Below are 27,087 nucleotides of genomic sequence, written 5' to 3'. Positions count from 1 at the left end.
GGAAATAAGTTTTGAGCTTTCTTAACTGTTCTTTTAAATTTTCTATTGTTAGCAATTTAAAATTATAATAAGGTATTGTTAACAAAACATTAATTGTGTAACAGACTTTTCTCAGATTATACTTGCAGCTTTTCGTATTGTGAATTTTTAAAGATCTCTGCACAGGAAGCATAAGCTTACCCAAATTATTATCAATTCTGTGAGTTGTGGTAGAATAGAAGAAATGCCACATATTGAAAAATAGCTTTGATCTAAATATTAAAATGACATAACATATATAGAGATCAACATATTGGAATTTGTGTCAAGATAGTGTTTGAGGCCTAAACGAGTCATGATTTTTACTCAACTGTTCAATAAGTTATTAAACAAAAATGTTTACATTAGTTGTGTAAACAAATTATACACGAACAAACTGTTTTAAATATATTTGTTTAAAAAATTATGGTTAAGGCCTAGCTGGACCTTTCACTGATGCCAAGGCAGATTTTTTAAAGTTTTCCAATCCTTTTGAATAACTGCTATGATATTTCAAAATCTGAAAAATTTCATGTGTTTACAATTTTTTCTACGGCATTCATGTGATTTTCGATGTTGTGTAGCTATTATCAATAGTTTAATAGCTTTAGTGTAGCTATTATCAATAGTTTAATAGCTTTACATAGCCACAAAACTATTGAAAATATCTAGGCCAAATGCCCAGCTGAGCCTTAAGAAAGAAAGATGCCAACAAAATCAGTTCTACTCATTCCCAGTTTTTTTTTATAGGAACATTTTATACCACAACTGATTGGATGTTCTAGAATGAAGAATGATTAACTTCTAATTTGAAATTTCAGAGTTCAGAAATATGACCGTAGACATATATTAGAATTAATGTGCCATTCATAGCTGAAGATGTTATGGTGCTTTTTTTCTTCAGTGTTTCATTTTAACCTGTGTGTCTAATTCTACTTAATCATCTTTTAAAAAAACTGAATACTCATATTTGCTTTCACTTGTTTTCTAGATGGTGGTCGACTTTCACTTCACCACTTAAGTTCCTATTTTCGAATCCTGCCTGAGCATGAATTTTCTTTTTGGGTGTCCCTTCATCAATTTCATCATATCACTCATCCTTATCTCAATTAGCCAAAAGTGGCAGAAATTCAACATAAAATAACAAAAATACAAACAGTACATATTGTTAATAGAAATAATACAAAAAAGTATAAACTGTTTGTTACTGAACAACCATTTGTAGAGCAATATGTTTCCTACATTGAAAATTTGAAAGCTAATTACCAATCATGATGTCAATTGGAAAAGTTTCAGACATGCAAATGGAAACAAAATTTCTTGAAAAGTGTGTTTTTATACACTATGGTGACATGGTGAATAATTCCACTTCAGGCAAAAATGAAGAAAAGTATCAACATTTTGTGCCAGAATAATGAAATGTATTCCATTTATTATTTATGTTCTGTTGATATATTCACCATTTGTTCAAGAAGAAATTTACTTGAAGAATCAATGAAGAAATAATTCATGGCTACAGAATGACGCAGTATACATCAAATGTATTTATATTGACTTACGTAATGATAGCATGCCAACTTAGTGTAAGTGATAAATAACCAGGAATGACTTGAATTATGCAATAAAAAAACATAAAACTTGTTCACACAGTAATTTACTTTGGAACATTATTTAAACCGAAGTATTATTATTATTATTATTATTATTATTATTATTATTTTATGTTGCTATTCTGCCACTTTTGACTAGTTGCGACAATAAGAATGATTGATGATATGATAAAATTGATGAAGGGGCAATCACAGAATACACCCATGTCAAGGTCGGGACTCAAATCTGGGAACTTTGGTGGTGGGATCGAAGTTTGATCACTTAATGCACTGAGCCATTGAGTCAATAATTCCCACAGGATATACTTGCCTATTCTAAATCTATGACAAGAATTGAGCATTAAAAATACATACAAATTCACAGGTTTTAATAAGGGCAGGCCCATGAATCGCAACACTGGACCACCGCCAATTTCTCCAATGAACCGTAGTACTGGAATAATGTCTCCGATGAACCGCAACACTGGACCTCCCACACCTATGTCTCCAATGGATATCGTGAAGACTCATCCAATCTCGAGCCTCAGCCCTTACCAAAACAAGTAAGTCCTCTTGTTTTATTGAAGTGAAAGTTTATAGAAGCTTGAGAATTTAAGTCCACGTAGCCAGTCACAGTAGAATTAGGAATATTAGCATAAGCACTAGACTCATAAATTGTGTTAATTTATGAGAAGGATGTATGTAAATACAAAATTTTTGGTCCCATTAAAATAGGAACATTTAATCATGGACATGTTATAATAACCAATAGTGTAAATAATGTACCCCATGTGGTTATAGTAAATGTCAGCCAGTTCGAGGATTGACTATAATATGTCCTTCTATTGGTTTAGTTTTTAGATTTGTTCCTTGTACTTCATTTGTGTATCTTGAGAGGATCGAAGAGACAATGTATGTGAGTTCCCTGAGAAAGGCTGTTTGACAACTGTTCACCAACTACCATGTTAAATGGCAGGGACTATAGAACTTCCTTTTTAACTCGATGTTTCGACACACACACACACACACATGTAATTTTGTTTGGAAAAAGTGGATTATACACTGTATTAGAAATTATGAAACAGGAGCTCTAAAAGGGGTTGCATTATTAAATTAAAAATGTTTGTATTATGCATACGCATGTGTGCGTGTCCTCCTCCGTGACCATGCAGTCCAAGGTGCGTTCTTTGGTCTCCGACTGCAGGACAGCGTGTGTTCAAGTCACCTGGGTTCAGTCTCTGGGTTCTTGCCATGTGTATAGGACCGGTGGCAACCCACCATCGTGATGAAATTGGGGAGCTACTAGTGAGTAGTGTAACCTGATCTCGGAAACTTCACACCTCTAGGTAGGATTGTTGGAGGGAGACTGGCAGCCGGGAGATAGGCCCAGGCCTTTTCGAGAGCTGTCGAGCCATGGGTTACTATTATTATATGCATATGTGTATGTGTGTGCATATGTGTATTAATAGTTTGACATTTTCTGTGTTGTATACATAGATACAAGCCTGCTTTCTTCCATTTTTTTCTCGTACGTGAAAATTTATACATCATTTACTGCTATAAATTTTCTGACTTTACTCTTGGAATTAAATCCAAAGCTGATAACAAAAAGGTAAAGTGCTCCCCTGTGCATAGCACCATGCCATGAAGGTGTATAGGGGGTGTGGGGGTAACGCCCCACACTTTCTTGATCCGGTCGTGAGTGGGGGTGATGTGATCAGCATCACGTCCCTGACCGCCTTTACCCCCCAGGGTTTCTCCCAGGTACCCATGTTATTCGACGCTGGGTGGGCGCCGGGGCCGCTTCCATCGTTAGAAAAGTTCCCGGATTTGAACCAGCCGGGGATCGAACCCGGGACCTTTAGCATGGTATTCAGACGCGTTACCGACTGAGCCACCGCGGCCAACCAAAAGCTGATAACAATATTCTATATTTTGAAATACCATGACTTCTTTTTGTCAATACTTTATGTTTAAAAAAAACTTGTACATATATTTTATTTTGAGAGTAAAGTTATAATTATTTGATCATAACAGTGGCCATGCATCTATATGTAAAAATAGTTTCAATTTTGAATATATTGCATAGACTTGCACACTGTGTGTTGCTAAATTAATATTGGTCATCTTTGCATCATTAATGACTCTACTGATACAAACACAGTGCTGATATCCTTACCAGTAATCACCGATAATGGTGGTAGAGCATTGTAACAATATAAAGTTTCCAATATGTATAAATCTTTAAATATTCCACTGCAGATACATCTTTTTGATCTACCAGAGTTTTTCTTAAAAACACTCATAGGTTCACATATAAGACTGTAATCAGTGGGGAACGGATTTTAAGGTGCAGCACCTTTTGAAAAATGCAGCTGTTTCATACTGATCGTTTGAGATATGTATTTTAGGACATGAAATCAAGTAAAATGAACACACTTTGTTGCACCTTTTTATGGGATTATCATATTTATCCTTTTTTTAGCCCCTCTTTGATGCTTCAGCACCATTTCCCTTCCTGTTCTTCAATGTTTTGTTAAAAAATTTGACAGAAGAATACATGATTTTCAATCTTTTTGAACAGCTACATTAAATCCTATAGTCTCATTTTGTAGAGCAGAACGAGAGCTATAAAATGGTGTAATATAATCAATGCAGCCCCAATAGTTCCCAAGATAATGTAGCAAAACCCACGAGAGATGAACAAATTTCAACGAAACCTATTCGGCAGAACCACAGTTCTCTATGCAGTTCGCACGCATTACATACAGAAGATGCAGAAAGAGAGAGCATTAAAGGCATTCTTTCAGCACTTTTTGTTTTGCACGTTTTCAAAAACATTTTCAGAACCTTTTTTCCCTTTCCCGACCATAATTTTGCACCTTGAAATCAGTTCCCTAGTAATCAGCATTTAATCCAGATATCGACTTTTGCTGAAACATGAATTCACTACACTGTGTTTGTGAAAATTTTACATAATTTCAAGTAAGTGTCTTGCAGGATTGACCTTGCATGATACTCAGACTCTGGAAGCCCATTTGCTGATGACAGTGTTTAAAATTCCAACCAATACTTTCTGATACAGATGCATTGAAATCTGTATCTGCTCACGCTAATTAATAATTTATGTAAAGTACTTTCTTTATTGTATAATTTTGTAGACTATTTACAGCATGGTTCTGTTACTGCAGGTGGGTTATCAAGGCTCGAGTGACCAACAAAACTCCTATTAAGACTTGGAGTAACTCACGTGGAGAGGGGAAGCTGTTTTCCATGGACCTGGTGGATGAAACGGCAGAGATACGTGTTACAGCTTTCAACAATGAATGTGAAAGATTCTTTGACATGATAGAGGTACTATAATTAATATCTATGCAATTTTGTGTCTTCCATAAGTAATATTAGATTTTAGTAGAAGAAATTGACAACCAGGATTTTTTCCACCTGTTAAAGTGGCTCTGGCGCCCACCCAGCATCGTATAAAGTGGGTACCTGGAGGAAACTGGGGAGTAAAGGCAGCTAGGGGCATGGTACTGATCACATCACCTCCATCTTCGGCCGTGATCAAGAAAGTGTGGGGGCCCTAACTCCACATCCCCTATGCACCTTCATGGCTTGGTGCTAACAGGGTGTCTGCCAGTTGAAAAAGTCGAGAAATTATGCTATTGGTCAAGAATTGTTGCTATTCTTTACAGTATAGTAAACTTTCATTGTTATATACCTGTACCGTGATTTAATAAAATTGAATATTTGGAAATCTGAAATTGAATTCGTTTGCGGTTTTGTAAAATTTTGTAAAACAATGTTAAATAAAGTAATGTGGCCTTTGCCCATCTAGGATGAAGTCTGAAACATTAATTGTTACATGTATTAAATTCATGGAAGTCTAAATCTCTTGTTAAAGTACAGCTTCAGTTATCATCGTAACTGGCCTTGTGGTAAGGATTTTTCATTGAATAAAAGTAGCTATATTTCTTAATTTTGCAGCTGTGTAGGGGACGATTAAACAAATACAGTAGAGCGTCGATTATCCGAAGTAATTGGGGGACATGGGTGTTCGGAAAACTGGTTTGTTCGGATAATCGAACTGTACATGTTTATTTGCCAAAAAGAAGTACTGTACAGTAAATTTATTCATAAAAACAGGCATCTCTTTAAGTATTACAAAGTAACGTACAAAGGCAACTTTAGTAGGAATATATAGTATGTGGTACAGTTTATTAAACAAAAATATGTACATATTACATACGCATTTTGCATGAACAATACACACAGTACACAAAATTAACGTTTAAAAAAATCCTTTATTTTGGTCAGCAGCGCCTTATGAAGGCCCCATTAGAAGCAATGTTCCGCCAGCGGTGGCTCAGTGCGGCGACTACTGTGGGAAACTTGGTTTGGGAGTGAGGGGGATGATGGACGGTAGGGTGGGAGAGTAACAGGTGCGAGCGAGTACACAGTTCGGTTAAGCGGTCGTTCGGTTGACCGACGTTCGGATAATCGAAGCTCTACTGTATTAAGAAAAAGGGGGGAAAGATCATGAAAAAAAGAATTTTGGATTTGTTATTTTGGTAGAAACCTGTCAAAGCACAGGGCAAGCACTTTACTTTAAATAAGTACAAGAAGTATGGATTTGTGATTTTACTGCAAATCTGGGTTCACTAACCAACTATTCCAGTAGTCACACACCAGATTTTTAGTAAAATCACAGGTGCACCATAAGTTCGATTCCTATCTGTGTCCTTCAGGATTTTTGAGCCACTACATTAAATAAGCTTCAAATGCAATACATCGTGGGAATTGCATATTCATGGTACTGTAGTGAAACATAACTAGTGCATAACTTGAATGTTTGTATGCATTTTAACTAGTGCTGAGCCAATATCCGTACATATACTGATACTCTTAGCGATTCCCACTGATATCGAAGCCAATACTTGAAAATTGTAAAATGAAAAATTAAAAATTGTGCTAAATACTGATTAATGTTAGTGGCTGAGTATTTCACTTCAATTGTAAGCATGAATTTAGTACAGTTTAATTTAAAATATTCAAAAATTACATCAAAAGACCAAAAATATCTGTTATATAATCACAAAAATACAGTTTTTTCACATAATATTGGTAAGTTCAGTGGAAACTTCCAATTTTGCATAACTTCCAGGATAATTAGACTGTGAATGTGTTGTGTGGCATTTTTATGGACCCTGCAAATGACCAAAATGCAGGAAGAGTATCGACCAGTATCTGTAAATAATATCCAACTGATACTTTTCGATACCGATACGTTGGTATTGATATTGGCTCAGCTCTAATTTTAAACACATAATTTTTTTGATTTAAGTTTAATGTGTTTTAATGCAGAAATCCTTTTCCACCCCTGAAAGAGGGCTCATATAGATTTGACAGTTCAGACCAAGACAAGATACTTCTACTTTTGACTTGTATTCTGTGGATATCCCACTGGCTTGAAACCTGGAAAAGTAAGGGAAATCAACCTATGATTGAAAAAGCCATGGCATTTGAAAATACACCTAAAATCCTGGAAAAGTCTGCAGATCTCTCTCTCTCTTTTTTGTGTTTCTGTGTCTGTGTGTGTGTGTGTGTGTGTGTGTAGGTAGGTAGGTAGGATTTCGTAAGGAAAATAAATTCTTCTTTCTTGAACCAGCTTCTTGATGAGAGTTAGACAAAATGTTTTTTTAAATTTAACTTTATTGATTTATTTCACACAAGGTTGAATAAACTCAATTCTACTGGTTATCAAGTGCATTTAACACTTAAGAATTTATTAGCATGGTAATGCACAATAGACTGCAGGACAGCATGGGTTCTCGGCCTGTGCATGGGACCGGTGGCAACCCACCATCGTGATGAAATTGGGGAGCTACAAGTGAGTAGCTTAACCCGGTCTCGGAAATCTCCTACAACGGCTGAGGGTTCGACATGCTGACCTCACATCACCCCATTACCTGTTGAAGATCTCCACACCTCTAGGTAGGATCGTGGAAGGGAGACAGGCAGTCGGGAGATAAGCCCAGGCCCTTTGGAGGGCTGTCGCAGCATGGGTTATATTATTATTATTATTATTAATCTACAATAGAATGGTCTGGACATTTCTTTTAAAACTGCGTGGAAGATCTGAAAAGTCAGGGAACTTGTTTTGCCAAATTGAGTGTAAATTCTGATTCTGTTTTTAAATGTATTGTGTTCAGAAATTGTTATAGATAAATATTCAGTCTTATCTTTCACTTTGTTAATAATCACGCATCTGTAATCTATCATCCATTATGTGCTCAACAGATGTAAGACAGATTAATTGGTATTCTCTCAGTTTTCACATTTTGATAAAATTAGCAAGAATTTACCAGTTCAATATTTCTATAAATAAGTGCAAAATCCTGCCATTTTGTAATTTTTATGAGTGTGAACATACAGTAAATATTTGAATGTCCTGGTTTCGAAGGGCAAAGGATAAATATTTTGGCTGAGCTTATACCACTTTGAATGCTCTTACCAAGTCCCTCTGATCCTGATACTTGAAAATTTTATCAATTGAAAGTAGTTCAGAATACAGTAGAGCGTCGATTATCCGAACGTCGGTCAACCGAACGACCGCTTAACCGAACTGTGTACTCGCTCGCACCTGTTACTCTCCCACCCTACCATCCATCATCCCCCTCACTCCCAAACCAAGTTTCCCACAGTAGTCGCCGCACTGAGCCACCGCTGGCGGAACATTGCTTCTAATGGGGCCTTCATAAGGCGCTGCTGACCAAAATAAAGGATTTTTTTAAACGTTAATTTTGTGTACTGTGTGTATTGTTCATGCAAAATGCGTATGTAATATGTACATATTTTTGTTTAATAAACTGTACCACATACTATATATTCCTACTAAAGTTGCCTTTGTACGTTACTTTGTAATACTTAAAGAGATGCCTGTTTTTATGAATAAATTTACTGTACAGTACTTCTTTTTGGCAAATAAACATGTACAGTTCGATTATCCGAACAAACCAGTTTTCCGAACACCCATGTCCCCCAATTACTTCGGATAATCGACGCTCTACTGTATATATAAATTTCAGTACATAAAACTTCCATTGAAACTGCTTCATAGCAATTTGACAGTTTTGGTTTAAAAGTATTCATAATTTCACATAAAATAATAATCGTTTAACCCCTTAAGTGTGTAATTTTCTGAAGAAGCTGTTACTGGAAAATGTAGGTTCTTTTTTTTTTTAACAGAATTCCATTGAACAAAATTAACTGAAATAAGACACCAGTATTCTTTTAAGCAATATTTTTTTATAGAATGCTTTCATATTCCACAACAAATGTAAATAATACACAAATACACTTGTTCAATAATACATAGCATGTCGGCATGTATGTACTTCAGGTTCATGTGGAATGAATCTTTATAGTGTGTAAACAAGTGCATACAACAACAACTAACTACACCACACGAAAGCAGACAACTTTTCTTACATCTAACTTATATTCTCTTTCTTCTGTTTTTGTCTTTTTCTCTTTTTCTTTTTCATCTTCTTCCTCTTATGCTACTGTTTTTTTGTTTAAAACAGCTAGCATAATCTCACCTAACGTGATTGTTATGTTCTCAACATCTGGGTGAATATATACACCACCCTCAGTCGAATCTAGTAGAAGCAAATACACAATCCATTTCTTCCCATGATGTAAAGATAATGAAAACGATGCATTCTCCATAATTTTCATGATATTTGAACTCAATGAAAGTGCCAAATGGCATTTTTACAGACTCTAAAAGACACTCGAATCCTGTAAGAATATTCGCTGGTATCGATGATCAAATTTCAACCGTCTGCATCAGCTTAACCCTACTAAATATCCAGTTTCTTTTTAAAATGTAAAAACCCACAGTAGTCACCTAGTTACAAACATTAATTAAGGAGATTAGTGAACCATTGAGGTTTTAAATTAATTATTGTACATAATTTGCAGGTTGGCAAAGTGTATTTCCTAAGCAAATGCACGCTGAAAACGGCAAACAAGAATTACACAAGCATTAAGAATGACTACGAGATGACCTTTACCAGTGATACACAGGTGATCCCATGCCATGAAAACACATCTGAAGTTCCTGGTGTGACTTTCAACTTTGTACCTATCCCACAACTGCAGGATATGGCAGCCAATGCTATTGTCGGTGAGTATTTCAAGTGGTGGTGGTATTATTATTATGAGAAGAAAGTAAGGTTACTAATTAACTTTTTATTGCTATGGTGAAACTATTGATCCTCTGGACTTAAGCACAAATTCTGCATAAGTGTCCTTAACAAACCTGAAAAAATCAATTACAGAGAAATCATGTAAATGTGAATTCAGTTACTTGTTTTGAAACTTAAATTAATCAAACTATGAAATTGGATTGAAATTATATTTCTTGATTAAAAGACATGAAACTCTGTGATTCATTCTTTAGTCACCTGATCAATATGTAACCAGTTGTGCTGTGCACCCTCCGAAAAGAAGGAAGCTAAAGGGCCAGAATTTCATGAGAGACATGATGATGTCCTTAATTTTAACATCATGCTTGTTTTAAACTGTTATTCCAGCATTTTAGACCATAATTAACATCATGTCTCCAGCAGCAAGAGCGTTGATGATGTGTTGAAACTATGCATACCAATGTGTTCTTTGGGAAATTCTAGACAATTTTCATTTGTCACATTAAGATGGTTCGCCACAGGTGCGGTGGTCCCCAAACCAACCAAGTTACAAAACCCCAGACTTATACTCATGACTTCCAAAATAATTAAAGATAATAATAAATAAGAAAAATGTAAAATTATTCATGCCAAATTGTAATGGTAATGTAACTGTCCAGTAATGTACAATGTGCAGTTTGGAGGTTCATTGGTCTGCAGACTCAAGAAACAAAAGAAAGATTACAAACAACTATCCCATTTCTCTTATCGAACATGAGGATCAATAAATACTACCCTATATTTATTTTGAATTTTCGTTACCCATCCAGTTACCTCATGGGCAACCCTCGCATATCTACTTCACTTATTTGAAGCCAAAGAACAATTGGTTGTGATTATTTCAATCTAAATTTGGCCCAATTACTTTTTGATCAACCCTCGCACAATTGATGATTAAACACACATGTCTGTTATGCACAGGGAAATTCTCCAATCTTGAAGAGAAGGATCGTTATCAAGACAACCAAATAACACTTGTGGCGACCTTCGTAAATTTTTGGATAAATTTGAGCAAATTCAAATTTCGAACATTATGTTTATTGCGATAATATTTTTTTATCAGAACCACCATCTTAGTATGACAAGTTAAATTGATAAGTTCTTAACCATATATTGTCACATCAATTTCTTCGATGTTACTCGAAACGTATTATCTCTACTAAGATATTTTATTCTACGAATATGATGCTTTAGAAAAACAATGAACGTGCTTTTTTATCAAATAACCCTTTCCACAGAAGGGTGAACATTACTTTCAAAATCAAACAATATATTTACCAAGTCAATCATCATGTATAAACCTTACAAAATCTCTCTTGAGACACACTCGTCATAATACAAGTGTCTCAATTTTAGAATGTTGATCAACATTTCAATACTACGATGCATATAGTATCAATATTGATACACTACAGTCGTACACACATACTTGCGTGTTCATTCAAAAGTAATCTTGCAGAAATGTTTTAGGAGAATGTAAGGAGCAATGGAAATTTTTACAACATAACTCCTGAATGCTGCAATGCAAACTTGCAAAATATACGTATTAATACTCCATTTAATCTGACAGCAGACTGATTTGGCGCGAAGCGAATATTTCTACTTTATTATTGAAATATGCATATGCTGCGTTTAAAGAACAGCCTATCGATTATCAAAACTTACATCCACATTGAATATATATTTTGTCAACACCATGCGGACTGTAATGCTTCGTTATGTAATGATGCACATTGTATCTAAAGATATCTGTTTGGTGGTTACGCGGAGATAGGTAATTTATTCTGATAAGCTTCTTTTCATTTTTCCATGTAAATTTTTCTCGCGATCGATTTCGCCACCCGTCTGGTGGCTTCGTCAGGCATGCACTGTCTTGCTGTGGACAGCGTGGTTCCTCCTTCTTCCGCTTGTGCTTGTGGCAGCGCTAGTTGACACAGCCCTTTCACTTTCTGCTGTTCTCGTGTCTGTGTATTGCTTCCTTCTTTTACCGTGCATCGGGGTTTTGGCGTTGTACATGACTGTTTTCGGTCTCTTCGTCTGCTTTCGTAGAACGGCGCTTGTTAAGACTGAAACTGTCTTACCTTAACATGGGCAATGCATTCGGAGAAACACAACTCTGCAGTCTGTACTTTCTTGACAAGAAACTTATATGCCAGTCTCCTTAGTCCATATTGTTCTCCCTGCACGAACAGCATATCACATAGGTTGTGCTGATAAATGAATAAAGCCAGACCATAACTCCGAAACACAAAATCTTAAAGCGATTCCTTCTCAGTGCTAAAACCAAGCTACGTCCTTGTTGTCCATGACACTAGGTGTTCTTTTTCTCCCCTCTTCCAAACTCGCCACACATTTCAACACTTAAAAATGCATCAGTCATCCAACATCTTGCAAATTGTACACCAGCAGAGATCAATGACTACATCAACTTCTGTTAACAATACTCAAAAAATATGAACTCAGTTATTATTCAAATATGACGTCACATTTTATGGATGCTTTCAAACAATATGACATTAAAGCTGTATGTTAAATTTAGTGACAATTTTCACAACTCAAGTAAATGAAAAGGATCCGTAAGGCATCTACAGGAACTTTCTTAAACTAGCAGAAGTTCTGTTTTACAAGACGGGAACACACATCAATTGTGCTTCTTACACCATCTATGAATGAATATGCAAAGTTCTTAAAGATTCACATGCGATTATGACGATGTCATAACATGCCCACTTTTCCATTTAAGAAAAATGATTTTGACTCCAAAATGTTGGACTTCAATATGGCTGCCGTGTTGATAACATATCCTAAAAAAATTCACCCCTTTTCTATATCACATATCAGGATGTTCTTGTTTGCCCTTCCGCATTTGTTTTTAGTAAGTGTTGCCAGATTTATGGGCCACCGTGTATATTGGAATCAGCTCTGAAAATTATCGATGAGTGTAATAAATAACTACTTTAGTTCCACTTTGATGATGATTCCTTGGTAGTTTCAGTGATTTATCCACACCCCTGCTAACAGTTCCCCACAAAGGCACAAATTTTGGTCACTTGCTCAACATTTATCCTCTCACACCCCCTAAAAATGAACTTAACCTGCTCCAGATGGAAAATTCTGGATTATCCCCTGGTATGGTGTATTTTCTTAGCATTAGCCAGGTGCTGTTTGAATCTTGCCGCATTTAGTTCTTTGAAACATGAATGTTCATTTGATATGACTTGCTTGTGCTTTTCAGATATAATTGGTGTTTGCAAGTCATACTCTGATGTCCAGAGTTTAGTTGCTCGTACAACAAACAGAGAACTAAAGAAGAGAGAGATACAACTGGTAGATTCTACTAACACTGAGGTATGTAAAGTAGTGACAAGTATTGGCTATTGATAGAGGCATGCATATTTTGTTTTTGACAAAAACACGAAATGTGAAATAACGCATTGTAATGTTAATTTTTCATGTTTCTGAAAGGTGTGAGGTGCATTTTCCTACCCTGTTTTATCACAAAATGATGCGAAATGAACCGCAAAATGCGAAATAGACTCTTAAACACGAAATTTAGTTTATTTAGCGACGCAACACTTTCTGAAGTTTGAATTATCCTGTGAGTTATGCAATTTATGGAAAATTGATTAATTCTGCTGTAAATATTTTAGAAGGAAAAATGTACCCTTTTTATACAGGAATAAACTTAATATTCTGGTAACTACATAAATGTAGTTTTAAAACCAAAATGTCATTTTATGTACTTCTTTTGGTCCGATTTTTCACCACTATAACACCGAAATTTTGCATTTTTATTTATCAAAAATATGTGCTTCTAGCTATTGGCGATTAAATTCATGTTGATAGTTATCTGATAATCACTAGTTCAGATTTAAGAACACGGCAATCATCAAGAATACCTGAAATTCGAGGATGATCACAAATTCTTAAAGCTATGGACATTGTCATCTCAATGTTTCCAATACAGCAGCACACACTAACAACTTTCCTCTAGCCATGGATAGAGTTGGCATGTTCTGGCCAATAGGAGGCAGCAGTGTGCCAAGGATGCTCATGTGTATGCCTGAAAATGCATGACAATAGCTGCTGGGATGACTTTTTCTAGTTTGATGGATGCATGAACTGTCAAACCATCACTATCATGGAAAGCAGTGGCATATTCAACAAACCAACTTTTTCATATCTATAGAAATTGCTGGAAATTTAGAAGTTGTTAGACGTCTGTTTTATTTTACTTGCATGGCTGCATTAGTGTCTTAGTTCTATTGTATCGAATTAATAAATATATATATATATATATATATATATATATATACACACACAATAAATAAGAATTGTTGAGGTAAACTAGGACAGATTTTCAGAATATGCGACTGAAAGGGCAACAGGTTGGATGATCAATCTTATCCTGAGGATGACTGAAAAAGGATCATTTTATAATACTGTTTCCCTGTATGCATTAAGTGTGAGAAGAACTTGTGTCAGCACATGGTGTGAGAAGCTTTTCAATGCATTCTGAGCCTGTACCATTTTGAACTGCTGATATTCTTACTGATATTCAGGGATATTGATACTTGAGGATTGTTACAAAAAAAAAAAAAAAAAATAAATAAAGTTGTTCAGATTAAGTATAAATTATAATACATCAGTTTTCCATTAGAACTATGCTATCACAATCTACTAGACTTTTACTGTAAAATACAGTATTCATAATTTCACATATGAAGATCATTGAAATACAAAGTTCATTTCTCTCCACAATCTCACTGCAAAAATATATTTGATCTCCGATGTATCAGTATCGACCAATACTAGTGGTATTGGAATCGGAAAGTATTTGTTTATTTACCAATACCAGTCAATACTTTTCTGGCATTTTGGTCCTTTGCAGGACCCAGATAAATGCCACATGACACTTTTGCAGAGTGTAATTATCTCGGGAGTTATGCAAGATTTGAAGTTTCCATTGATTTTGTACCAATATTGTGAAAATACTGTATTTTGTGATTATGTAACAGGTATTTTTGTATTCTGATGTAATTTTTGAATAATTTAAATCAACCCTCTGGCAAATTTATGCTTATACAGCGTGTCTCCCAGTCAAGAAAGTCAAGAAATTATGCTTGTGGTCAGTAATTTTTACTGTATAGTGAATTCACATTGTTCTGGGATTTGATAAAATTGAATATTTTGAAATCTAAAATTGCATTGAGTTGAGGTTAGGATTTGTTCACTTTGTTTCTTAAGAATGACATTCTTGAAAGCACGAAGTTTTGTAAAAATATTAAATAAAGTAGTGTGGCCATTCCCATCCAGGATGAAGTCTGAAGCATTAATTTTTACATGCATTATTAATTAAAGCTTCTTGTTAAAGTACAGCTTCAGTGTTCATCTTAACTGGCCTTGTGGAAGGGTTTTTTACATTCAATAAAAATATATATTTTCTTAATTTATGGAAAATTGATTAATTCTGCTGTAAATATTTTAGAAGGAAAAATGTACCCCTTTTATACAGGAATAAACTTAATATTCTGGTAACTACATAAATGTAGTTTTAAAACCAAAATGTCATTTTATGTACTTCTTTTGGTCCGATTTTTCACCACTATAACACCGAAATTTTGCATTTTTATTTATCAAAAATATGTGCTTCTAGCTATTGGCGATTAAATTCATGTTGATAGTTATCTGATAATCACTAGTTCAGATTTAAGAACACGGCAATCATCAAGAATACCTGAAATTCGAGGATGATCACAAATTCTTAAAGCTATGGACATTGTCACCTCAATGTTTCCAATACAGCAGCACACACTAACAACTTTCCTCTAGCCATGGATAGAGTTGGCATGTTCTGGCCAATAGGAGGCAGCAGTGTGCCAAGGATGCTCATGTGTATGCCTGAAAATGCATGACAATAGCTGCTGGGGATGACTTTTTCTAGTTTGATGGATGCATGAACTGTCAAACCATCACTATCATGGAAAGCAGTGGCATATTCAACAAACCAACTTTTTCATATCTATAGAAATTGCTGGAAATTTAGAAGTTGTTAGACGTCTGTTTTATTTTACTTGCATGGCTGCATTAGTGTCTTAGTTCTATTGTGTCGAATTAATAAATATATATATATATATATATATATATATACACACACAATAAATAAGAATTGTTGAGGTAAACTAGGACAGATTTTCAGAATATGCGACTGAAAGGGCAACAGGTTGGATGATCAATCTTATCCTGAGGATGACTGAAAAAGGATCATTTTATAATACTGTTTCCCTGTATGCATTAAGTGTGAGAAGAACTTGTGTCAGCACATGGTGTGAGAAGCTTTTCAATGCATTCTGAGCCTGTACCATTTTGAACTGCTGATATTCTTACTGATATTCAGGGATATTGATACTTGAGGATTGTTACAAAAAAAATAAAAAAATAAAGTTGTTCAGATTAAGTATAAATTATAATACATCAGTTTTCCATTAGAACTATGCTATCACAATCTACTAGACTTTTACTGTAAAATACAGTATTCATAATTTCACATATGAAGATCATTGAAATACAAAGTTCATTTCTCTCCACAATCTCACTGCAAAAATATATTTGATCTCCGATGTATCAGTATCGACCAATACCAGTGGTATTGGAATCGGAAAGTATTTGTTTATTTACCAATACCAGCCAATACTTTTCTGGCATTTTGGTCCTTTGCAGGACCCAGATAAATGCCACATGACACTTTTGCAGAGTGTAATTATCTCGGGAGTTATGCAAGATTTGAAGTTTCCATTGATTTTGTACCAATATTGTGAAAATACTGTATTTTGTGATTATGTAACAGGTATTTTTGTATTCTGATGTAATTTTTGAATAATTTAAATCAACCCTCTGGCAAATTTATGCTTATACAGCGTGTCTCCCAGTCAAGAAAGTCAAGAAATTATGCTTGTGGTCAGTAATTTTTACTGTATAGTGAATTCACATTGTTCTGGGATTTGATAAAATTGAATATTTTGAAATCTAAAATTGCATTGAGTTGTGGTTAGGATTTGTTCACTTTGTTTCTTAAGAATGACATTCTTGAAAGCACGAAGTTTTGTAAAAATATTAAATAAAGTAGTGTGGCCATTCCCATCCAGGATGAAGTCTGAAGCATTAATTTTTACATGCATTATTAATTAAAGCTTCTTGTTAAAGTACAGCTTCAGTGTTCATCTTAACTGGCCTTGTGGAAGGGTTTTTTACATTCAATAAAAATATATATTTTCTTAATTTCCAACATACATAAGTAGGGGGCGGTTAAATAAGTTAAGAAAAAGAGGAAAACAGGTCAAGGAAAAAGGAATGAAAGGTCAAGAAAAGGTAATGATAAAGTCAAGAATTTTGGATTTGTCATTTTGGTAGACACCCTGTTATAATTGGAGTGGACAATACTCACTAATATTAATATTAATTATTATTTTGAACAACTTTTAATTGTTACAATTTTCAAGCATGGTATCAATACTAGTATTAACCAATACCAATTTATCATCTCATCCCTAATTATTATCGAATCTGTTAATGCTAATTTTTATGATGTACATTTTCAGGTGTCCTTAACCTTGTGGGGCACACAAGCAGAGGAATTTGATGGCACCCGCCAACCTGTGGTTGCAGTTAGGAATGCTCGCGTCAGTGAATATGGTGGAGGAAAATCAGTGTCTCTTCTCATGTCAAGTTTGATGCAGGTAAGGGAACGGTATTGTTACTAATATTAATTTCTTCTCTGTAAAATGTCTGTGGGGTTCACCCAGACTCTCATCAATGGACACCACTATTGTTATTCAGTTTATTTATTGGAACATTGTTTAGTACTTCTCCTTTCAGTGGCTGCGGTGGCTCAGTCGGTAATGAGTCTGACTGCCATGCTAAAGGTCCCGGGTTCGATTCCCAGCCGGTTCAAATCCAGGAACTTTTATAACGGTGAAAGTGGCCCCGGCGCCCACCCAACGTCGAATAACATGGGTACCTGGGGGAAACCCTGGGGGGTAAAGGCGGTCAGGGGCGTGATGCTGATCACATCACCCCCACTCACGACCGGATCAAGAAAGTGTGGGGCTTTACCCCCACACCCCCTATATGCCTTCATGGCATGGTGCTATGCACAGGGGAGCACTTTACCTTTACCTTTTACCTTTCAGTCTGTTGTTTCAGTGGCATTAACATTAAGTAAAAATTAATAGTGATGGTAGATACTATTTCGTAACTAGTGACATGCAAGATTGTTGCCTCTTATGCACAGTAAGGCTAATTGGGACTGGACGTACAGTATTAAAGTGGGATCCGAACCACTATGTGCCTCCACCGGTTATCGAACCTGGGACCCCTTGATTACAAGGCTATGACGCTACCACTATGCCATCGGGGAGGCCTGTAGAGATCCAGTCTTTAACTTTTTTTATTTTATTTTTTGCCATTCAATATTTAATCAGCAGGATGAAATTTTGTGGCATTTCAGAAAAAAAAAATAATCCTAAGTGCATGTCCGAACTAAGTTACTGTACATCTTTGTAGCTGATTGGTGATGTTCATATAAAACACTAACTCCTCATATCACTTTATCCAACCCTGCTTTGGCCAATCAGGATACAATCTAGGAAAAGTGTAGCATGGGAACCATATGCATGTAACCATTCAGTGGCTGACAGTTGCACATAGCCGGCACTGAGAGAATCAAATGTAGATCTTCAAGTTGATCACTTCAAGTGTCAACCCCAAACTTCTCTGACATGGTTGGGTCTGGGCCTCTGCAAGGATATTCTCCCCTTGCAATTTACATCTAAAAACAGGTCTTACCCAGACCACTAGACAAGGTGGAGCCTCGGCCACCAATAGATAATCCTCCCTGGCACTCTTGTTTATATGAATCCTTACACCAGTGGTTCTCAAACTGTGGTACCCCCAGGAGTACATGAACGGCTTGAAGGTTGTACGTGATCAACTTGGAAGAGAAATGTCGAGAATACCCACTTGACAATATTTTTACTCCAGGTGTGTAGAGCATACTTCATTGTTTCAGACTGCAAAGCTTTAACACTCAACACAAAAAGCAGAAAAATATGGCTGATTTTGTCACTGACACTCTTATCTTTGATTCATATGTTCGGAAATAAAATGCTTGTTCGAAATCTATAATAGACTAAATTTGAAACCGAATCTCAGTTTGAAAGTTTCAAGTGCACAACCAGACATCAAGAAACTGTGTCAGGCTAAGCAGGCACATCTTTGTAACTAGAAACTGGATTTACAATAAAAACTCCAAACAACTGTAGGAAAAAAAATATAAAAATTAATGTTTTTTTATGTACTTCTTAACATGCATGGTTTCACATTTATTTTTGTAACTAATCATAAAGATTGTAAAGGTAAGAACACCCAAACTATATATATATATATATATATATATAAATCAAAGAAGGTAAAAGGAAACACTCACCGGACAGTAGAAAAATTCAAATTTTTCGCTAATTTCATAGCATCATCGGTGTGAGGAGAAATTTTTGAATTTTTCTACTGTCTGGTGAGTGTTTCCTTTTACCTTCTTTGATTTTTACTTGGCCCTTTTCGCCCTCCTTGCTTATATATATATATATATATATATATATATATATATATATATATATATATATATATATATATATATAAATGGATGTATGTGTGTATATGTGTGTGTTTGTTTGTTCAGCAATAACTCTCGAATGCCTGGAGCGATTTCAACTAAACTTGGTACACGTATCACTTGCAACCTGGAAAGAAATACTGTGGGGGTAAGACACCCCTGGCACCCCTAGGGGTGGGGGTGGGAAGGGGTGACGTAAAAATAATCGAGAACCACCGATTTTAAATTCCGCACAGACATCCATGACTCTATGAAATCCCGCACAACGATAGTGGTTCTCTGGTTGTCTAACATTCAGGCGAATGGAATCCATAGTTTTCGTGACACTCCCAATGCGGTTCAACTTCCAAGTTCATTACCTATTGGCATGGGGGTGAGAGGAGGTGAAAAATAAAATGCCACGAATGACCTAGATTAGTATCGAATACATAGTTTTCGGAGTCTCTAATCTAATTGGTGACATTCACAATCACATTTAAAATTAGTTACATTTTACACTATAGTTACAATTCATTATTTTCCTGTCTAGTACAAGATTGCGATAAATAAATACCTGGTAAATGCCAGGCAATCAGCTAGTAAGATAATAAACGTAAGATTCTAATGTTTATTTGTTTGCCATATTTCCACATACTGCCCGAATGCCATTGCTCCATTGCAGATACACGCCTCCAACATATAAAAATGCCCACCAATCAGACAGCCAAAAGAAAACCCCAAAACCCCTTAGTCATAGAAAACCTATGGTGGGGGTACTAGACTTTTAGTTACAACTAAATTGTACCATGAGAAAAAGGTTTGAGAACCACTGCCTTACATTATAACCATGCATATTGACAAGGGTACAAAAATACATGGTGCCTGGTCATCAAAAAAAAAAAAGAAAAGACAATCATTTTTTTAAAAAAAATAATGAGTATTTTGTCTGTTTTCTGTATCACGTGTATCACTAAATCAGAATAATAAAAATGCCATTATCAATTTTTCCAGTGTTACCAATCGAATTTTAAAATCTGCTTCGATAAGGTAGTCAGCCAATTATTAGAATATATTGCATTGTTCTTCATGATGTTACCAGTTGAACCTTCTGTAGAAAGGTCACTCTGCTGCAAGAATTAATTACTTTTAATCCAATCTTGTATTAATAATAAATGAATGTTTTAAGGTCACATTTCAAAATATGTAGCTTTATCTTAGTTGGATGAATGGCTTTCTTGGCCTGTATATGAAAAAAATATGCTGGCTCCTGAGAAAAGGGGCCTGCGCCTGAATTATTTTAAGTTTTGTGTGCTCCTGCAAATTGATGTTTTCCATAAACACATCCTGTGTTTGTGGACTATGGACAGATGAATACTTAGACACAAATACAGAACTCTGAGGACAAAGACAGAACCAGTCTCTGAAACATAGGTAAGAATAGAAAGTAAAAACTGTGGTTAAAGGGCCAACAGTTGAACAAAAATTATTGTAATTCCAGTCTGTTTCTGAACTGTCCTTTTATATATATCTATCTGCAAGGATATTTCTAAATTGTAGTTGCGATGTATTAAATCTCTGTTTCTTGAAATTACAGATTGATCCTGATGTCCCTGAGGCTCATAGGCTGCGTGGCTGGTTTGACAATGAAGGGTCAACACAGGAGACTCAGAATATATCATTGAGAACCGGAGCTGGAGGATCAGGTATATTGTGTAGCCTAGTTGAAATCTGTAATGCATGGGACAGATAAGTTGCTACCAGCTAATGTAAGCATATTAGTTTTTATGAAAATTGCTAACATTATTGTGCAATATTTCTATAATTACTCTAAAATTGTACATTTTGTAGTCATGGACATTCTGGTTTGCAACAACTCTTGCAACTTTCTGTGGCATTATTACAACCCAGAAGTGTCCGTGACTGTACATATACTGGGAGTTACTGTACAACAGAGGCACTTTCACAGCAGGTAGAGGGCATCATAGCCAATGACTTTTCTTAATGTTATGCTTGAAACCTGAGAAACTGCATTTCGTACTCTGTTAGTATCGTAACGAACCTTAAAGTTCGTGGGATCTTATGAATACCTAAACTGTTAACCAATTAATCAATGGGTGATGTAAATTACTCATCATTCATCCTCTGATGAGACCACTCGTCATTGGCATGACGAGTTAACGCTTGGCAATGCGAAAGGTACAAAATCACACTAAGGAACTAAACTACAGAAAAGACAATGGTCACTCGTTGGGTTTTCTGAACCGTTGAACCTGAATCATGGCTGGGTGTAGGATAATTACCTGTCTATCTGAAATCTTTAGCTGAATCAAATAAGCGAAGTCCTCTGTAAGCTTCTCCAATTCGTCGACCAAAGTGTCGTTCCACTTCTGACCTACTGCCTTGCTGACCACCTCCACTCTCTCAACTCAATCCCAAAAGTCAGTCCCCTCTCAGCTTGTCTCACCTCTATATTACTAGGCCATCGAGCTCTTCCTCTATGCCGAATCGTGTTATTTAATTGCTACCATGCAAACCGCTGACTCTATAACCAGAAGTATTACCTGTTTCCTGAATGCTCAGGAGGTTTGCATGGCACAACACAATGCATTGTAAACATGCCTCAGAGGCTTGAGACAACTGAGAAAAACAAGTGAATGCCCTGGTCAACATGAAGCGTTCAGAGAGACTTAAATAAAATAAACATATGATCTTAGGGATTGATACGTTCTGCCGCGGCGGAGAAAATTTTCTAAGTTGAAAATTTAAAAGTCAAATCGCAAAGCTTGACATGACCCAGGTTCGCCAATTCCATGTATTTTTTTAGAAAAACAAACAGACAAAATATAAAAAACAACAAAACATAGCCTTCTTTTGATTCCCTAAAAAAAATCCATTCCCTAAAACATTACAATTGATAATAACATACGCACGTCGATATGATATAAAAACAATATTATGTATGATTATATGACTAGTAATTACAACTAATATGACTAGCAATTACAATTAATTGATACGGTATGCAACCGTGTGGCACAGATTCATAGTTGGTACTGACAATTACTTTTTGTTTAGAACCCCCTCGCTATAAAAAATAATAATGAATGAGGGGTGATTGCAATTTACTCGTAATGTTCACTGTGATGATTTATTGATTATTCAAGCAGCTGATCACTTGTTTTTAGACATCAAGGAGGAGGTGGTGATCTTTTAGATATTTTAGAAAAGAAGGGGATTGCTAATTTCTATTATGTTCGTTGAAAAACTTGTTGACTTTTAGATAGTCTGCGAGGATGGGAAGGAAGGGGGGGAAAAAACTAAGACATGAAACTTTCCTTTGAATTTTTAGAAAATAAAGAAGTGATTAGTAGGTGCATTCATATTTCGTTTTAAACACAAAATGTGAAATATCACATTGTAATGTTAATTTGTCATGTTTCTGAAAGGTGTGAGGTGCATTTTTCTACCCTGTCTTATCACGAAATGATGCGAAATGAACTCTTAAACGAAATTATAATTTTATTTACTGACGCAATACTTTCTGAAGTTTGAATTATCCTGTGAGTTATGGAATTCACAGAAAATTTATTATTCATGCTGTAAATATTTGAGAAGCAAAATTGGACCTTCTTTATACAGGAATATACTTAATATTGTGGTAACTACATAAGTGTACTATCAGAAGGGATATGTTTATTTTGTGTAATAAGTGCAGTTTGTAGATCAAATAGGATTATACTTACAATTTTATAACCAAAATGTCAATTTATATACTGCTTTTGAACCTGAAATTGACTGTTTTTGTACAGAAGTTTTGCTTTTTTATTTACCAAAAGCATGTGCCTCTAATGATTAGAAAATATGATACTTTGAACAAGAAACAAGATTTTCACATTTTACGTACAAGAATAACTCATACCTGTGCCTATTTGCTTGTGTAATGAAGAAATACATTTTATACTGTTACCTGAGTATAGTAGTAGGATTCTTATTGTCACCATGTTGCAGGAATGAGCAGTGCATGGAAGAGTTTTGCCGAAGCAAAGCAGGAGCAACTGGGCAGTGGAGAAAAGGCAGATTACTTTACGTCAAAGGCTACCGTTGTGCTGATCAAGAAGGAGAATTCATTGTACCAGGCATGCCCAACTCCCGAATGCAACAAGAAGGTAGGCAATCTTGTTCCCTCTATGGGTCAATTTTTGTATCAGGGTCACAATACCTTCAGTGTTTCAAATTTGGATTTTCTGTGGTTAGCAAATTAGAACAGGATTTCCAAACCTTTAAAAATCAGTCTTACTCACCCTCATCAGATGCAATGGAGTAGGGTGGTTATATAGTGATTAGTAATTTTTTTACCATAAATTATGCATGATTCTTCATGAATATTTTATTCAATCATTCATACAAACACAGAAAGGAATGATGTACTGAGATTGCTCTACACAATTACAGGGTGGCTACTCACCAGGAATTCCGGGAATTATGCATGAATTATTGGCTCTGTAGGCGTGGAAAATTGCATCTTCTTAAAATCCCAATTCCATTGAATTTATACATGTTTATGAGTGCCCTGAGGCAAGTTTTTCCCAGTTTAGCTTTTATTTGTATGGAGGAAGGAAAAGAGAAAGCTTCTTGGAAAATAAATGAGAATTCTCTCAACCCATTTTCTTTGATAGTGTCCTTTGCAGAACAATCTACAATTGTATCTGACAGACTGAAGATTATTACAAGATAAAATATCTTGAAGTTGATTTCTTTAAGTTGATTAAGTAAATTTGAAATTCTTATACAAATAACAATTTTTCGTAGATTACTATATCCCGTATCATTGGTGACTTGTGTTTGCAGATGTATTTCTAGTCGGAGTATGTGAAGTGGCGTATGTAAACTCCACACCTTATATATATATATATATATATAATGGATAAAAGCAAGGAGGGCCAAAAGGGCTAAGTAAAAATCAAATAAGGTAAAAGGAAACACTCACCGGACAGTAGGAAAATTCAAAATTTTCGCTAATTTATAGCATCATCGGTGTGAGAAGAAATGGATAAAAGCAAGGGTGGCCAAAAGGGCTAAGTAAAAATCAAATAAGGTAAAAGGAAACACTCACCGGACAGTAGGAAAATTCAAAATTTTCGCTAATTTATAGCATCATCGGTGTGAGAAGAAACAGAAGACGGAACCGATGATGCTATAAATTAGCGAAAATTTTGAATTTTCCTACTCTCCGGTGAGTGTTTCCTTTTACCTTATTTGATTTATATATATATATATATATATATATATATATATATATATACAAATAATGAAGGAGACAGTAAACACTTACCACAACGAATAGAAATAATTCAATATTTCGTCGATCTTTTATCTACCTTCTTGAAAATGCGACTCAGATCGCGAAATATTGAATTATTTCTATTCGTTGTGGTAAGTGTTTACTGTCTCCTTCATTATTTGTATTTATCCGCCCTTCTGGCACCAATTTCTAACCCTATTCCTGTATATATATATATATATATATATATATTACTATATAATATATATATATAATAAAACAGGAATAGGATCAGAAAAGGTGCCAGAAGGGCGGATAAATACTAATGATGAAGGTGACAGTAAACACTTACCACACAAAGAGAAATTATTCTATATTTCGCGATCTGAGTCGCATTTTCAAGTTAGAAGGAGAAAGATCGGCGTTACTTGGAGAAGAGGCACAGATAGCGTCTCTACGATCAGTGTTGCCAGAAACAGATGATAGATGACGAGAAGTGCTTTAACCAGTGTTTACTGTAAGGTGGGTGGGTAATTTTGGGGAGGAGAGGAAAGGGTTACTGGTTGGCTAGGTTGAGTCCGGGGGGTATAGTGGCGTGCATGCCTGTTATGTAGGCCTTTTCCAGCGCCTGCAGAAAGATGTGTCAGAGCGGGGGGGTAAAAGATGGATGATGGCAACATGGAAGCAGTTATTGAAGGTGGTGTTATGGCTGTTGGTGTGGATGGAAACAGTGAAATCGGAAGTTTTGGGTGGAGGAACATTCCTAAACCAACTGAACGACTTCACTACCCTCAAATTCACCTGGTTCCACTCCAAAGACCAAGTGACCCTTCCTAGATGTGGACATCCAGATTGCGGGAGACCACTTGGAAACTTCCATACACATTAAACTGACCAACCACCTCCAGTATCTCCACTACTCCAGCTCACACCCCTACCTCACCAAAAAAGCCATCCCATTTTCCCTTGCCCTCAGAGGCCAGCACCTCAACTCATCATCCTCATCCCGCCAAAACTACAACCTACGCCAAGGCTTAACCAACCGTGGCTACCCCTCCACCCTCATCAACAAACAAATCACTAGAGCTAACTCCCACAACCGCACCAAACAACCCAAAATCAACCCTCCAACCCTGATCACCCAATACCACCCCCCATATTACGAAAATCAGACATACCCTCCACTCCCTCCTCCCCATCCTGCACAGTGATCCTGATACCAGGGACATCTTTCGGGATAAACCCAGGGTCGTCTTCCGTCACCCCCCCAACCTCCAAAACATCTTGGTCCGAAACACTCCCACCCCATCCACACCACTCCCCCCAGCTCACAGGTGCAACAAACCCAGATGCAAGACCTGCCCCATACTCATCACCTCCCCCACCCCTCCTGATCCCCACAGCGGCAGGCGAGTTCACCCTTCACCCTATGTGCACCTGCCACTCATCCAACCTAATTTACACCCTCATCTGCCAAATCTGCGGCAACTTCTACATAGGCGAAACCTCCACCCCCTTGAACCTAAGGATTAATAATCACCGTTCCTCCACCCAAAACTCCGATTTCACAGTTGCCATCCACACCAACAGCCATAACTCCACCTTCAATAACTGCTTCCGTGTTGCCATCATCCATCTTTTACCCCCCTGCTCTGACACATCTTTCCGCAGTTGCTGGGAAAAGGCCTACATAACAGGCACGCATGCCACTATACCCCCCGGACTCAACCTAGCCAACCAGTAACCGTTTCCTCTCCTCCCCAAAATTACCCACCCACCTTACAGTAAACACTGGTGAAAGTACTTCTCGTCATCTATCATCTGTTTCTGGCAACACTGATCGTAGAGACACTACGGTCAGTATTCTGTGCCTCTTCTCTTAGTAACGCCGATCTTTCTTCTTCAACTTGAAAATGCGACATAGATCGCGAAATATTGAATAATTTCTCATGTGGTAAGTGTTTACTGTCTCCTTCATCATTAGTGTGTGTGTGTGTGTGTGTGTGTGTGTGTGTCTGTCTGTCTGTCTGTCTGTCTGTCTGTCTGTCTGTCTGTCTGTCTGTCTGTCTGTCTGTCTGTCTGTCTGTCTGTCTGTCTGTCTGTCTGTCTGTCTGTCTGTCTGTCTGTCTGTCTGTCTGTCTGTCTGTCTGTCTGTCTGTCTGTCTGTCTGTCTGTCTGTCTGTCTGTCTGTCTGTCTGTCTGTCTGTCTGTCTGTCTGTCTGTCTGTCTGTCTGTCTGTCTGTCTGTCTGTCTGTCTGTCTGTCTGTCTGTCTGTCTGTCTGTCTGTCTGTCTGTCTGTCT

General features: G+C 36.3%; 1 protein-coding gene across 1 annotated transcript in view; it reads left to right on the top strand.

The window, feature by feature from the left end:
• The window catches only part of RPA1 (replication protein A 70), a 142,316-nt gene that overhangs the window by 64,937 nt on the left and 50,292 nt on the right, over window positions 1-27,087 (top strand). Inside the window, exons 5-11 of the mRNA XM_083139866.1 lie at window positions 1,993-2,170; window positions 4,799-4,961; window positions 9,594-9,798; window positions 13,095-13,207; window positions 17,458-17,595; window positions 21,100-21,208; window positions 23,514-23,706. Of these exons, the coding sequence (XP_082995992.1) occupies window positions 1,993-2,170; window positions 4,799-4,961; window positions 9,594-9,798; window positions 13,095-13,207; window positions 17,458-17,595; window positions 21,100-21,208; window positions 23,514-23,706 (1,099 nt within the window). The remainder of the gene's footprint in view (window positions 1-1,992; window positions 2,171-4,798; window positions 4,962-9,593; window positions 9,799-13,094; window positions 13,208-17,457; window positions 17,596-21,099; window positions 21,209-23,513; window positions 23,707-27,087) is intronic.

Source organism: Lepisma saccharinum, chromosome 18 (genome assembly GCF_977018435.1).
Source record: "Lepisma saccharinum chromosome 18, izLepSacc3.1, whole genome shotgun sequence".
In the NCBI taxonomy this organism is placed as follows: domain Eukaryota; kingdom Metazoa; phylum Arthropoda; class Insecta; order Zygentoma; family Lepismatidae; genus Lepisma; species Lepisma saccharinum.
This window is presented reverse-complemented; position numbering and strand designations above follow the sequence as displayed.